The 16,413-nt window shown below is 35.8% G+C and overlaps 1 protein-coding gene across 1 annotated transcript in view; it reads right to left on the bottom strand.

The window, feature by feature from the left end:
• Positions 1–13,784, bottom strand: part of LOC121394113 (IgGFc-binding protein-like) — a 90,994-nt gene extending 77,210 nt beyond the window's left edge. Inside the window, exons 1-18 of the mRNA XM_041564118.1 lie at positions 13,778–13,784; positions 12,993–13,145; positions 12,502–12,764; positions 10,869–10,950; positions 9,710–9,751; positions 9,345–9,589; positions 8,366–8,649; positions 7,901–8,178; positions 6,453–7,051; positions 5,804–6,359; positions 5,248–5,447; positions 4,192–4,572; positions 3,432–3,715; positions 3,062–3,147; positions 2,876–2,977; positions 1,118–1,282; positions 538–794; positions 8–92 (exon numbers count right to left, since the gene is read on the bottom strand). Of these exons, the coding sequence (XP_041420052.1) occupies positions 8–92; positions 538–794; positions 1,118–1,282; positions 2,876–2,977; positions 3,062–3,147; positions 3,432–3,715; positions 4,192–4,572; positions 5,248–5,447; positions 5,804–6,359; positions 6,453–7,051; positions 7,901–8,178; positions 8,366–8,649; positions 9,345–9,589; positions 9,710–9,751; positions 10,869–10,950; positions 12,502–12,764; positions 12,993–13,145; positions 13,778–13,784 (4,069 nt within the window). The remainder of the gene's footprint in view (positions 1–7; positions 93–537; positions 795–1,117; positions 1,283–2,875; positions 2,978–3,061; positions 3,148–3,431; positions 3,716–4,191; positions 4,573–5,247; positions 5,448–5,803; positions 6,360–6,452; positions 7,052–7,900; positions 8,179–8,365; positions 8,650–9,344; positions 9,590–9,709; positions 9,752–10,868; positions 10,951–12,501; positions 12,765–12,992; positions 13,146–13,777) is intronic.
• Positions 13,785–16,413: the final 2,629 nt, after the last annotated feature.

Genomic DNA, 16,413 nt, shown 5'->3' with positions numbered 1-16,413 from the left:
GCCTTACCTAAGCAATATCCAGGAGAAATGAAAATATCATCCACAGCAACATCACTGCGGTAATCATTTCCTCTTACCCCTTCCAGGATAATCTGTGAATTTAAAAAAGGGGGTTACTTGTACATAGAATTATGCTTTTAACTGTATAATTGCCAGAAATTTTATTTGGATTTTGACATTCAAGCTATTAATCAGTACCACCAAATGTAGCTCTACACTACACTGTTGTTGCCAGCAACACAGATTTTAACCTGCTCTTTGATATTTGCTGAGCATTTGTTTATGTGGCAAACATTGTACAGATCAAGAGAGCTGACTGCAGCACCACAAAGGTTACATGACAATATTTTAGGATTTTCCCAGTATGGGCACTGTTTAGTCATCTACAGTGCCACTAATCAATGCACCACCATAGCGCCCTACAAACAATTCCAAGGATGACATAGTGAATGAGCGAACATGCAAAAAATGATAATACATCAAAATATAAAATTCAGCTACAAAAATCATATGAAACTGATTTGCACTATACCTCACCTGAACATTTCTTGCACCAGCAACTGGAATGTTTGCAGGTAACCATCTATTCTCTTGATGGCCAGTTAATTGCCACACCAATTCCTCTATCCCGTTCCTTACAACATATACATTTAATTCCATTGTTCGAGCTACTCCATACATGTGATACCAAAAACGTAGGCACTGGTGACCATCAGAATTGCAAATAGGACTGAGGAGGCGTGCTTTTTGTCCAGCACTGGGGGAACGGCCATCAATGTATATGTAGAAACCATCTATCGATTTAAAACAAAAAATTATATAGATAATGATTTAGATATAAATAAGCAATGATCATTCTGTTGTCAGTTGTTGCATGAATATGTGTGAAATTATGATCAGATAATTTAAAAGAATGTACTTGAATGTACTAATATTAAATGTCCTTTCATACCAAAGGCAGGACATTATTATATAAAATGCATTTGATCTATATTAAATAATGACTTTAACTATGCTATACCCATAGTAGATTTATTCTGCACGAAGTGTCATAACTGAAAGTTATGACAAGAATAAAAATTAAAACACAAAGTTCCATTTTTGGAAACAGACATACTTCCGGTTGTATGATCATATGAAGGTCCGCTGCCAGTGGTAGGTGTTGATCCTTTGTGACGAATCCAGTCAAAATCATGAAGAGGAGACTGAGTCCAAGAACAGAAATCAGCATCAAAATTACAATCCCAGGAACAGGGTGGAAGAGGAGTTGGCGTTGGTGTTGCTGCAATTGCATTGATAAAAGAATTAAACATTAGAAAGTCAGAAACGTTTAAGAAATTGCAACATCTATGGCATATTTCCATTAATCTTACTCCGTGCAGTATGTACATTTCAGAAAGTAACAGAAATGATTCCTGTAGTTTAACCATAATCAAAGCCAGTTATATAATACACCAAATGTGTGAATTGTTTTACAGTACAATGTAAAATAATGATGTTAGTACTAGGAGGATATGTAATATTTGGGCAGTCATAAAGTTCCTTCAGGTGAGTAAGAGAAAGACTTTTTAATATTGTAAAACATGGACTAAATATTAATAATAAAATATGTTGTATATAATTGTATAACAGATATTTCTGGCAAGTGGAAGATCTTAAAGGAAAACTATACCCCCAAAATTAATACTTAAGCAACAGATAGTTTATATCAAATTGAATGACATATTAAAGAATCTTACCAAACTGGAATATATATTTACATAAATATTGCCCTTTTACATCTCTTGCCTTGAGCCACCATTTCATGACTCTATCTGTGCTGCCTCAGAGATCACCTGACCAGAAATACTACAACACTAACTGTAACAGGAAGAAGTGAGGAAGCAAAAGGCAGAACTCTGTCTGTTAATTGGCTCATGTGACCTAACATGTGGTTTGTTTGTGTACACAGTGAATCTTACGATCCCAGGGGGTGGCCCTTATTTTTTAAAATGGCAATTTTCTATTTTATGATTACCCAATGGCACATACTACTAAAAAAGTATATTATTATGATAATGGTTCATTTACATGAAGCAGGGTTTTACACATGAGCTGTTTTACTCAGTATCTTTTAATAGAGACCTACATTGTTTGGGGGGTATAGTTTTCCTTTAAGCGAATGTAAAAAATTTAATAAAATTAAAAAATGATAAAAATAGCGGCTTTTTAATGTAGCATTTGTGTCCCTAAGACTGTATTTAGTTTCCAGTCTAATCATTGTCTAATGAAGCCAAATTTTATTCTTATTTCTGCAATTTTTTCCATTTATGACTTTTATTCTATTTCCCCGTTTGTGTACTAGATCACTTCTCAGACTTCCAAATCAGTAATATACAGTGTTCCAATTTTGGCTGGTCAATCTAAGGCTGGCTCCACCACGTGCTCCTGTCGTCTCACACAATTCTTGTCGCTAGTAACCAAAAAAGATAAAGGAAGCCTTCAAGCAGAACTTTGCTGCAATTACATGTATTAAGTTGTTCCACTACATGTTTCAAACACTTGAGAAAGGACATGTGGCCCGAAACATGTAGCGGCACAACGTAATAAATTTAATTGCAGCAAAGTTCTGCTTTAAGGCTTCCTTCATCTTTTTTTGTTAACTTCTCTGTATTTTGGATATATATTGGCAGAATGAGTATGATGGTGAATGATGGTGTAAATATTGACTAGCATATGTAAATATAATGGTACTCCCAGCTAGAAGCCTTATATTTACCAGCATCATAGCCACTTTTATGTTCAAAACAAACAGATTGCAGGTCAACACTAGTAAAATGTAACATGATGTTTTTAGTGAATCAGTTCACTAAAAAGGCCAGAATATTGGACTTACCGCAAATTGTGTCCTCTCTCCAGTCTCTGAGTTGCACCCCTGCACTTTCACAAGCACCAACATAAGCCTCCAGAGCATTGCAAAACTGTTCCAAACTACCTCCTGCAGCACACAGGTCATAGACACAGCTGTGAAAATACAGCTGGGGAAGTACAAAAAAGTGACAGGCCGCAAATGGTCCATTACTTGATATTATCAACTTGCACTGCTCCTCATAACGTTTCTCATCAACAGGATCACATGGCGCAGGATCAACCGTGTTGGGATCACAGCTACAATGAGACAGGAAGATATTAATTACCTGAATAGTTCTCTCTTTTATTAGTATATCTTTACATATATGGTAGGACCTCAGTGCAGGCAATATATTGATGTGCCACTATCATATCTTTGTATTACAAGATGAGTATATATTTTCTCTTCTTAGTAGCTTACATGAACACTTTACTGACTCAGCTTACAGTTATTATTAACTTGTATTATTATTTGGCTACTGTTGATATCAACCAATTTTCTGAGGAATATTTTAGGGAGCATAAAAGCTTTCTGTACTCACCTCCAGTTATCATCAGGGACCTGCCAGCTGTTTCCAAATTCATTTGGTGTCTGAGCCAATAAACCATCAGGCTTTAGGAAATCATCCAAGATATTGCCATTATAAGTGCCACAAAGACCACAGAGCTGTCCTTTGAAATTTTCATTCACTTTTACAACTAGTTCATGGTCACCATTAAATTTCACTTCAAGTCCAAAGTCAGTTTGCACAATTACATAACCATTTAGGGCTATTGAGATGCCTGGTATTGAGGTATAAGGTAAAGAAACATGTACTCCGTTGACCTGGAAATACACAACAAAATTATTAGAACATCCTAAAATTTGAGAGAATCAAAAATGTTATTAAAGGGATATTTTACCTTTGAGGTAACTTTTAATATGTTATAGAATGCTCAACTTTGCCATTGGTATTCATTATTTATATTTTTTGAGGTATTTGCTTTTCTCTTCTGACTCCAACTTTCAAATGCTCAACCTTCAAACAAATGCTCTGTATGGCTAAATATTTATTGTTATTGCTAATTTTTATGATTCATCTTTCTATTCAGCCCTTTCCTATTCCTATTCCAGTCTCTTATTCAAATCAATGCATGGTTGCTAGAGTAGTTTGGACCCTAGCAACCAGATTGTTGAAATTGCAAACTGGAGAGCTGCTGCATAAAAAGCTAAATAACTCAAAAACCACAAATAATAAAAAATGAAAACCAATTGCAAATTGTCTCAGAATATCACACTCTGCATTAGTTTTGTATCCCTACCTCGACAATTCCATTCTTTCCTAGAATGAAATGATGACTGCCGATTCTAACAGCAACAGAATTTAAAGCTGTCCAACTCATGATTCCTCTGTGTTCATTTCTTGCTGTGACTGAGAAGTATTGAGATGAATTTTTGCATGTTTCTACCACTGTGTAATTGCAAGATCCTTGGAAATCAAACAGTTTTCCGTCAAAGGTTATATAGTGTGGATCACCATAAATGTGGCAGATGTTGCTGTCTGCTGGGTAACATCCAAGAACTCCATTCTGAACTTTACATGCAAGATCTGGTCCACAAGAATCATTCTTACAATTAACCTGGTTGTTTCCGATGCATGTGCACTGGCCTACACATCCTGTTTTCCAAAACATTTCATTTTTCTGTAAAAAGAAGGATAAACATCAAATCTTATTCTAAGACCTTCAGCATATTTAGCAATATAAATTAAAAGATGTATAAATCTTTAGAATATACAGTATTTGAATAGAATTTTCAGATGTACATGTACATGCATACTATAGGATACATCGGGTTCTGTCTGTAAGCCTTATCTACAGTGTTCTATCCAAAAAATCCCAATTATGTGTTTACTGTTTGGTCCCCACTGCCTGCATTTTGTTATACACAGAAATATGCTCTATAATTATGTATGCATATATGTACATTATTAGAATGTAATAAAGGTATTCAACTTATTTAGTCTAGGACTATGTATTGGCTTATTAAAAAACTTGCCTTAAGCAGCTTGCATATTTGGCTCCTTTTGTAAAAAGCACTGCCAAACAAAATATTTCAATAGAGCAAATTGCATAGTACAAAAAACATGCCTCTTTGTACCCAACTACTTGTTGGATGAAAATAAAAAAATATTTTGAAGCTAGCTAGCATCTATTCCAAAATAAAAAGTTGCATATTAAAAGAGAATGAAGGATCATAAATCCAACAAGTGAAAAAATCTAACTATTATTTAGGTATATATATTGTATGAGTGCCACCTAACTGAAATCCGCACTATACACTCAATATCAGTTATACAATGAGTAATGTTTGCCCACCTCATAGTATGTGCCATCATCAGAACATCCACATTCACTGACAGGAACACACAAACTCCCACTAAGAACAAAGTCATCATTACAATCACAGGCCTCAATGCATGGTTTGTTGCAGTTGTTGGGTGCATTCTGGTATAGACATGTGCTAGGGCAAGCACTGGAGCATTCATTATAATGACTGTTAATGGGGCAGTCAAGAGCTACAAAAAAAACCAAAGTCAGCAAAGCACTTCACATGATTAAGTTCCACATGTTCATTAAGGAAGATCTTACTGTGTACATTGCTATAAGCACAGGCATGTGTAAACAAAGAATATTTAAATTAGCAGAGAGTCCTGTGCATTTGTTTTAACTCTGCAAAAGTCAGTGTGCTAGAAGCTAATTTTTTAAGCCATTATAAATACCATACCAGTTTGCATTATCCTAAATGTTGTACAGGTATAAAGGCAGAAACATTGTCTAGCTAACCAGTGAAATGCTTAACATGGTGTATTTACAGTTGGCATCATCTTCAAAGAAATTGCAGGACAAACAAAACAAGCCTCTGAATACTCACGACAAAAGGTTGAATTCCGCCACTGAATTTTGACTCCAACTCTCTGGCAGGCATCAGCATAGGAAGCTAAAGCAGTGCAAAGAACATCGTCACCAAGAACACAGAGGTCAAATACACAACTTTCAAAGAAGGGTCCTGCATTGATGACTGAATGACAAACTTGAAATGGACTCTCTTTGCTTTTTAGGAGTCCACAGAAAGCGTCACTTTTATACGATTCTTCCGTTTCTGGTGGGCATGGTGGAGGTGGAGGCACAGGTGTGCACGTTGGATCATCATCTTCTACCTTCCAGCTATTCCCAAACTGATTGGAATCCTGGGCTTGTTGTCCATTGGGCATAAGATACTCATCATTGTAGTCATTATTCAGATTTCCACACATGCCACATGTCTGATTAAAATAAATCGTTGGGACCTTCACCTCTACAGTATTATCTGTATCATAAGACACAGTGAGTTGGAAGTCTGTCTCTACAAGGATATATCTCCCACTTCTTGTCACTGTCAGTGTTCCATTACTCAAGCTGATGGGTAGAGTACTCCAGATTCCATTTAGCTGTGGCAAAAAAAATAAGTCTTAAAGATAACACATTTTGTACAGTAGAAAAAAATTATGATTTAAAAAAAGAGCAATACACATGTAACTTACCAAAACCCGATCTGGCTCGTGTTTAACAATTGTTATATGATAATCGTAGACTTCTACCATTACTTTCTGCACAAAACTGACTGTTGGATTGCCACGATGCTCATTCTTTGCTTCGATGTTAAAATGGGTTAGTGAAGTGGAATTTGAACAAAGCTTAGCCAGAGTGTAGGTGCATATCCCCATGAAATGGTGTGTCATTTTATCAAAAGTGTAATAGTGGGGATCACCATAGATTATGCATTCACCAAATGTAAACTCAGAACATTCAGGAACTCCATTTACTACGCCACAATAGTTCTTTGGTGGACAGCTGTCAGATCGACAGACAACATCACTTGCTGGTGCCGGACATTCACATTTTGTAGTACACATGTTATCGGTCCAGAATTCAGAGCCAACTGGATAATGTTTACCATCTACCCAACACCCACACTGGTTACTTGGAACACACTTATTGTTGTATAGAACATATCCTGGGTCACAGACACATCCCTCTGAACATGGGAGATTGCAGCTTGATGGTGCTCCTGGATTAAGGCATGTGGCTGGACATGATGTGCCACATTGCTCATAATGGCTGTTTGCAGGACAGGACAGGGCTATAACAAAAATAAACATATTACAATGTTTGGTCAACCTTTATTCAGACCCTTAACCTTAAAATATAAAAATTAAACCTATCAAGAGATTTTTATTATTATTATTATACTGTATTGAAAAACTGTCTTTACAGGCATTTAATTTATTTAAACTTAAATTACATGTATATACAGGTACAGTATCTATGTTAACATGTTTATATCGTGATAAAATCATGCCATTGCTGTTAATTACTAAAAGGCAAATCAGCAAAGTATTTCAGGTTTAACTAACTCACATCTTTTAGCCTAACAAGTGTTCTCTCACAACTCTCACAAGTACAATAAATCTAAAAAGTATTAAATATTATTGATGTTCCCTGCTCCCCCGGTAGTTCCGCCACTGCTTCCTTGCTATTAATGGTATTGTATGTGAGACGGCAATTACAATTATAGCTAAACGATAGGGACAATTTAGGAAGAGATAAGGAGGGTTATTGGTCAAACCAATTAAACAATGCATCCTCTCATGCAAGGTTAGTGAAACTTTATTGAGAATATTATCGCTAATAATTTTCAAATTGAAATAACAAAATGGCAGTGACCCTGCTAGCAATATAAAAGAATTATGCCAGTAAGAAGCAAGAACCTCATATTCTGGGATAATACTTTTTTAACAGAAAAAATTTTGATCTACAGCTTCAAGATCTGTAGGAAGTCAGCATGTTTCCTGATTGCATATGGAATGCAGGAGTCAACCCAAAGTGTCAAAGAGAGAAGATGAAGGAGATCACTCCCCTGTAGAGCTTACATTCTAAGGAGAAACTACAATGAAATGTAAAGCAATTAAAGAAAATAAGTCAAACTTACGGCAAAATGTAGAATTTCTCCAAGGTAGCACTATGGCACCTGCAGCTTGACATGCATCTGCATAAGCCTGAAGATGGCGGCAAAGAGTATTTGGATCCAGATGCAATGCACACATATCATAATAACAGTTAACAAAATAAGGCCTTGGATCTACAATAAGATGGCAGTGTTGGAATACACCATCAAAGGGTAGCATAGCACCACAGGACTGGTGGCTCTCTATTTCCCTTTGTTCTTCATCAGTACATTGTGGGTCAAATTTTGAGGCTAGGGAACAGCTTGAAAAAGAAGAAAAGTGATATTCCATTATCAAATTAGTAATACATCATCAAATGAAGTTCACAACCTGTGTTTGAGCAGTCTAACATGAAGCATTACCATTTTTTACAGTTTTCGTGAAACAGCTGGTCACAGCTTTTTCATTTGGTTAATTTGATGGACAAAAAAATTAAAAATATGAAATACCTTGCGTTATTCTGGACCTGCCAGCTGTTGCCATAGCTCTCAGAATTTGGCTCTTTAATACCATTAGGATTAAGGTTGTCATCTGATCTCTGTTCATTGAAATTTGCACATATACCACACACTTTGCTTTGATATGCAGTGGAAAGAGTTACTTCAACCCTGTGATCTCCATCATACTTCACCATCAGGCCAAAGTCTGTTGTGACAGCAACATACTGGCCGCTAAATCCGACCAATATACCAGGAGGCAAGTTCAGTGGGAGCCGTTGTTCCTCTCCATTCACCTGAGAACAAAATAAAATATAATAAATTGCAAAAAGAGAAATGACATCAAATACTGTTCTCTACAACAATACTCTACGTGGCCAATGCTTAGCATTGTGCCAAGACCACAAAAATAAAACATTCAAAACAAATGAATTGATAACATCTACTCCAATGCATTGTGGATTGTCTAGAGGGGAGTAACAACAAGAATGATAAAAGGGCTGGTTTCAATAATATCTGAAACTTTTTTCGTAGGATTAACATGTTTTCTCTGCTGTCAGTTTCTACTAAATAATCAGAGAATAGAAAATGTATTGATAAATATAACTATTTTCAAATACATCATTTGCAGACCTATATAAATTTATAAAAGTAATTCAATAGTATAATACTTTTTCAGTAAAAAAAAAAAAAACACCCCAATCACCCCTATAAATTCTCAGGATCCCCTAGATCATAGGGTATTCTGACATGCCATGGAGGCACTTGATATAGTTTAGCAAAGTGAGAATATAAATACAATGATATAAATACAAAATGATCCTTACAGCAATACTGACACTAGGGGATTTTGTTCCCAGTGCATCATGTTGAATTTGCCCACATTCCATCTGGTCTCTTTGATAAAGGAGGTGTAAATATTGGCTACTTTGTAATTCTGACTGGGTTTTTTCTGCACTACTGCATTTACTCATGGAGTTTTTTCACTTACCTTTACAACCTTTTTCTTCTCTAGGATAATCCTGTAGCCATGAACATCCACATTGACTTGGCTAACATAGGAAACTTGAGTGTTTCCCCCTCTGTACTCATGTGCAACTTCAACATTGAAATCTGTCAAACTGCTGTTGACTTCACAGAGCTTGGTGAGTGTGTAAGTGCAGTTCCCCATAAAAGTATGTGGATATCCATCAAATGTAACAAAATGGGGATCTCCATAGCCGATACAAGTCCCACCTGCATATTGAGAAATTGAACGGAATATCTGAGCATATGGATCTATGAAACTGGTTTTAGTTTACAATTTCAGTTGTGAAATACTGTATGCTATCCAGTAGTTTTCAAACAATCACATACCTGGTGGTTCTGCAGGTGTTGGTGGGATGGTAGTCCCTGGCACTGAAAGTACAATATATGGTGTCATACACAGAAGTGTGATTCAAGGAATTCATGATATTTGATATTGACTTATATGCATTTAGAGTCATATTTAATAGTTTTGAGGTCTCCATTGTAGCCCTTACCCTTATAATTTTTTATAAGATGTAACAGAATGCTTTTAAAGGCTTCTATGCATTAAGTGTGTTTGATCACAAAACACTATGGGGCAAATTTACTAAAGGTCGCAGTGGCGGCCGGTAGCGAAAATTCTCCAGAAATCCAGACATCGCAAAAGAGGTTTTGCACCCTTTTGTTAGGTGAATTTTCACTCAGGCCCACTGATCATTACTCTGCAAATTCACTAAAGTGTGAATTTTCCATTACCTTACCCCTTTCGCCAGAGTCTGCTTTGCCAGGTTATACTTGGCTAACTGATAAGAGGAAGCTACATCCTCTTCAGTCTTATGTCAGTGACATCATATCCTGTATGCCGAAAAGTCATAAAAAAATTAAAATGCTGGGATTATGTTTAAAAGTTGCAAAAAAACATTTGAAGGTCATGCCACATTTGTTTTAGGGTGGGCTCATGTCTAGGACAATAGAGGGACATTTTTAATAATACTAGAAGTAATAGGATTTCACCAGAGGCGGGCCTGTCCGGCTGGGCGCAAGACCTAAGTGCAAGTGTGTGAACGAAGTTTCACTAGCAGAAATGAATGGTAGCAAAAGTTCGCTCTGAAATGCTTGCACTGGTGAAGTTTTGCTGGCAAAACTTCGCCAGCATTCGTCAGCAGAGATGTAACTTTGCATTTTGAATTTGAATTAGCCTATGTGCTGCAGATTAACATATGACGAAGTGTGCCGAGCCTTCCAAGGCAAAAATTGGCCCTTCATTTCCCCCTATATGTCTGGTGTGTAACAGAGATAACTAAAATGACCACTTCTTACTAATAAAAAGTTGGTCTTTAATCAATTAGGAGCTGACCTGTAATCCATAAAAACCACAAGAAAAAAATATATTAACAGTAGCAAATTTCTTATTTGTCATAATGCAGTGCCACAGAGAATTTACCTTTGAGCAAGAGTTCGGAAGAGATGAAGAATGAACATTTTAATTCCAAGTATGCGTACTTACCACAAGGTCCATTTTTAACGCCGATATTGTCAATAGCTATATCACCATATTCTGTTAGCCCGCGGACAGCTACAAATAGGACCTAGTAATAAAAAAGTAGGAAAGAGAAAATATATATATATATATATTATCCCAAACTGGTGCACTTGAGACCAGGTCAATATTAATGAATAGTTGATTCAAAAAACTGCTATCCAAGGAGTTTGTAAGTGAAAAAAATAAAGATATTTTATTTTCAACGTTTCGGCACCTACACTCGTGCCGTCTTCAGGAAGGTCCTTCCACGAGTGTAGTTGCAGAAACATTGAAAATAAAATATCTTTATTTTTTCACTTACAAAGTCCTTGGAGTGTGGTTTCTTGAACCAACTATATATATTTCTATATACGTATATATATATATATATATATATATATATATATATATATATATATATATATATATATATATACTATATATGTTATTCAAAAAGATTAGCAATACTGGGATTTCATAAAAAGAAAAAACATTTTTATTAATGTGCACATGTACAGCCAATAGGACGTTTCAGTCTATTTTGGGACCTTTCTTTAGGGCTGCAGCAAATGTTTGCCTTTGTGTTCCTCTAAGCTGCACAGTCTAGCAGTGACTGCTGATGCACATGGCGTCAATAAAGGAGTTTAGTGTGCAATTCATAAGATGCCATTTCATTTGTAACCCATAACCAACCAACATGATGTTTGCCATTAAAATGTTTTATGCTGATTTTATTGTTGTCTTTATATTTAAGTTCCTTCCCTTTTCCTTATTATTATATTTCTGTTTTGCATTTCATTTGACTCTTAAAAAAATCTTTAAAACCAGGATATTTTCCACAATTGGTTATAGTTTGCGTAGAAGCCTATTAGATGGCACTAGATGGCAGTATAGGCTAAATTTGTTCACCAAGTTTTATACCAGGGGATTCCACAGGGAATGTGGTAAAAAAGTCAAACTGTTATTAAGAGCATTTTTAAAATAATTGGATCGGTGCACAATATACAACAGACTATAATAGAATTTTTTTTTTTTATAGAAAATGAGATATTAAAACATAATCTTTCTATGTAGCTTGAATTTTTTTAAGAGAATGAAACAGTGGTTGACAAATGAGAAAGAAGAAGAATGGAAGGCAAAACCAGATGTATACTAGAAAGATGAACACTGGCGGGATAATAAATGGGAAGTGTGAAGTAGAAGATAGGAAACATGCTAATAGCAATGGATATAGGGACAAAGGCAAGTAGGCAATGGATTATTAAATTGCATAACAGAGAAGAAAAAAAATGATAAGGTGTAAACTGTGGAGAAGCAGAGAAAAGAAAATAACACCATGTATTCCATTCAACAATTGCATCACAGCTTTATTATAATCAAGGTCAAAGCAGAAATTAGATTGCAGATATGTATTGCTCAAAGCAACTTATCTCAATGGTTTTACGCAACATGATCCCTTATGCAACAAATACTTCTTATTACTCATTTATAAACTTTGTACATATTTTATCTGCTTTTCTTTTCTACAGGCTTTCCCTTGCCCCTTTCCCCAATGTTTATCACACCATTAATCTTCAGACTTTGCACTTGTATTTAATATAATAAAACATGTTCTTACCTGAATAGATGTTGGTTGTTTTGATTGGTAAGTGAAATAGCCATTTAACCATTTAGAACTCTGGTGCCCAGTTTGTCTCCAAAAGACTGTTTGACTTTTTTCATCAAGGATTAGGACTTGGAGTTCATTCTGTGTTTCAGAGCCAGACATGTAGTACCAGAATTCCACACATACATCATTGCTGATGTCAAGTTTTGGGCTATCAAGTCGAACTGCGTCATTAGGGATCAGGTTGGTGTCTTCTTGATAGAGATAATAACCATCTGTAGGAAAGAGCAGACACTATGTAAATGTATAGTGGGACCTCTGCAACCAGTTAAACCAGGAATGGTAACCTGCAGCTCCCTAAATGTTGCTGGCCTGAAGCTATCAGCTTGTATGGCCTAGCTGACATATAAACCAGTTGTTAACCTGCTTGTATTTCAGAAAATGTTTACAATAAAGAAAAATAGAACTGGGGAGTAAGAAGAAAAAAAAGTCATGATTCTTACTTCCATCTGGGTAATCTCCATCAGGGCCAGTGCCAGGACTTGGTGTGGAAGATTTTGCCCTTATCCAGTCTCCATGGTCTTGGCCTCCATAATGCTGTTTCCAGTCACACAGTGGCCTTATGTTGTCATTAAAATCACAATATGTGATATAGCCTGGAAAATAGACACACTAAATTAGTACAAAACAGCCACTGACTTACTTTAGATAAGGTCAATTAAATATTAAGTTGCCCTAATATAAATAATGGTAGCAAATCTACCAATAACATAGTAACATAGTAAGTTAGGTTGGAAAAAGACACAGGTCCATCAAGTTCAACCCCTTGACTTGATGACTTTTTTTTTAACCTGCCTAACTGCCAGTTGATCCAGAGGAAGGCAAAAAAAAACCCATGTGAAGCCTCAGAGGGGAAAAAATTCCTTTCTGATTTCAAAATGGCAATAAAACTAGTCCCTGGATCAACTTGTATTATGAGCTATCTTCCATAACCCTGTATTCCCTCACTTGCTAAAAAGCCACCCAACCACTTCTTCTATCTAATGTAATAGTAACAGGAGGGAATATGATAGCATGTTACTATGACTTTTATTATTCATTTGGTTACCTTGAAAACAGACTCATGCCTGCAAATCTTTATTTGGTAAACTATTACGCATGTTATGGTAATTCTGTTGAGAAATTATGTGATATTTTCTTTCTAGCCCGGGGACAAAGTCTCTTTTTTATTGGAACTTTGCTCAGATTTATCTTTCTATTTACACAGTAGGGTTGTCCCTTTAAATACCTTTCATTATGAACCCATAATTTAACTGGGTAAACCATCCCAAGCATGTTATCACATGAGGTCAGCTGAGAATGCATAGGGTAGGTGATGCCTTGTGTATGTCCAATGTATATGCACATAGGGGAATGGTTGTCATAATGGATCTATTTGTTCTCATTATGTGATTGGCAGCCTACAGAAGGGCAGTCCAACTCTGGTGAAATGCACCATTCATTTAGCTGGCAAGTTGCACTGGGGATAAATATTAAAACTGAAATACATGTAGGTTTACGTGTTAATGAACAGAAAAATAAATCTGTAGAATTACCATTGAAAAGACTTCCTCTATTTTCTAAGTTGTTTCCTTCCGTCCTGTAAAAAATGCAAGTTTAGGGGTTACATATTTATTGTTTCACTAATATCTGAAAGCGTAGAGTAAATATTTATGTTCATCTTACATAAAACGATAAAGTACCAATGTTTAATATTTTTAATACTTTCATTTAAAGGCAAACATTGGCTGCCAGTTTTCTTTACCCAGGCTCATTTATGATTGCTCCACTTATAATATCTGATCTAGGCTCATTCAGGTATTAAAAGGACCAGGTGCAGTACTTTGAACTGGATATCCCTTCGATCGTTGTATTAAAATCCTTCGATCGTTCGATCGCAGGATTTGCGCTAAATCGTTCGACTTCGATATTCGAAGTCGAACGATTTTAGTTCCTAGTCGAATATCGAGGGTTAATTAACCCTCGATATTCGACCCTTCATACATCTGCCCCTGAGTGTACAATCAGTATGGCCACTGATCTGCCCATTTGGGTGTTGCGTGACAGATCTTCTCATAAGTACTCATTTTATAGTCTAAAACCTTCACAAAGAGAGCAATAAATATACCATGTTTACAGAGAACGTGCACAATCAGTTTCAGAATGTTGTAAACGATTTATTCTGGTTCTCAATGCTTATCCTTAGGTATTACATTATAGACATATACCCAATGCAAAGGGTTTGTGTGGAAATGTTTTCTGCCTAGAGCTTTCATGTTAAAATTCTCACTTTAGTTATTTCAAATGAAATTGTTGAGATGGAACATTGTAGGACTTGCCATTTACTCTCTCCCCTATAATCTTCAGTTTGCGTGGATTTACACAAGCAAATTAGTGGGTCAGATTTCACTGATTGTATGTATTTGGTCTTATTATATATATAATATAATAATATATATTAGACAAATCTAAGCCCTAAAGACTTTGTCATCTTTAGAGGGGCCAGCCCTACAGTTTAGAAATGTCTGAAACATATCAACACATCATGGGCGGGATGTGAAGGAAGAACACATCTTTTACAGCAAGTGGAATTTCTATTTTTCTATACACATTTGCAGGAAGAATAGGGTCTCTGAGTCATTTCCTTCAAGATGGCATGTCTGAAGAAATAAGTCAAATCAACTGGACTTCTTGTGTTTTTCTTGAAGACATTTCACCAGTCATCCAACTGGCTTTCTCACTGAGAAAGCCAGTTGGATGACAGGTGAATTGTCTTCAAGAAAAACAAAACAAATCCAGTTGATTTGACTTATTTCTACAGACATACCATGACCTGGATGAATGAGACTCTTCACAAACATATTTCAAGATAGCATATTTATAATTTTATTTGCAGAAAGTGCACTTTCTGCAAACAAAAATGTAAGGGTTCAACCTACTGTTGCAGCCTTGTGTGTGCCAGTGAATTTTCTAAGTATAATTTATATTTTATGTCATAGTGGTTGTTACTTTTGAAACAATGTAGCAGAAGCCAGCTAATGACACAGACCTGTAAAGAAGTATGCTAGGAATTGTGGGCACTGGAATCTCGGCTACAGGAGAACTGGTACCTGCTACTTTGTTTCAATAGAACCAGCAGTATTTGCAGGCAGTATTAAGACAACAGTCCGTAATGCATTTTAATTACAAAGAATTTTAAGATAAATGAAAAAATTTGGCATTAAAATAAGTATTATATGGCAGGAAATCTGCAAAAACTGCAAAGCGTATGCTCAGGGATAAGAAATGTATTTTATTCCTCTAACTGGAGAATTAGTCTAATGTTGCATTCATCCATTTAAAAATGGTTGAGGTCTCATAATAGCTCTCATAGGTCTCATAACTCTCCATGGTTTTCTTTCTGTTATTCCAACAGTTTCTGAATATTATCAAAGTGTCTTTGGGGGAATGTAATATGTTTCACTAGTGCAAAACACCTGCACAAAGATGCTTGCAAACGTTAGAGACCATGTTTGTGTCCTTTATGAATACTTAAAGGGATGCTGTCATGGGAAAACATGTTTTTTTCAAAATGAATCAGTTAATAGTGCTGCTCCAGCAGAATTCTGCACTGAAATCCAATTCTCAAAAGAGAAAACAGATTTTGTTATATTCAATTTTGAAATCTGACATGGGGCTAGACATATTGTCTATTCCCCAGCTGCCCCAGTCATGTGAAAAAAGCATTAATCATTGTCAATAAAAGACAGTTGATTTGTACACTGTTCGTTAGTTTTTGTGCATCTTTATCAACAGCTAGATCTCTTTTTTTTTATGTAATATTGTAGTAGAAAAATCAATTTGTTAATTGAAATGTTGATTTAAGGTAAAGTGAATATGTGTTAT

Source organism: Xenopus laevis, chromosome 5S (assembly GCF_017654675.1).
Source record: "Xenopus laevis strain J_2021 chromosome 5S, Xenopus_laevis_v10.1, whole genome shotgun sequence".
Lineage (NCBI taxonomy): Eukaryota > Metazoa > Chordata > Amphibia > Anura > Pipidae > Xenopus > Xenopus laevis.
The sequence above is the reverse complement of the archived record's forward strand: the minus strand, read 5'-3'. Positions and strand labels throughout refer to the sequence as shown.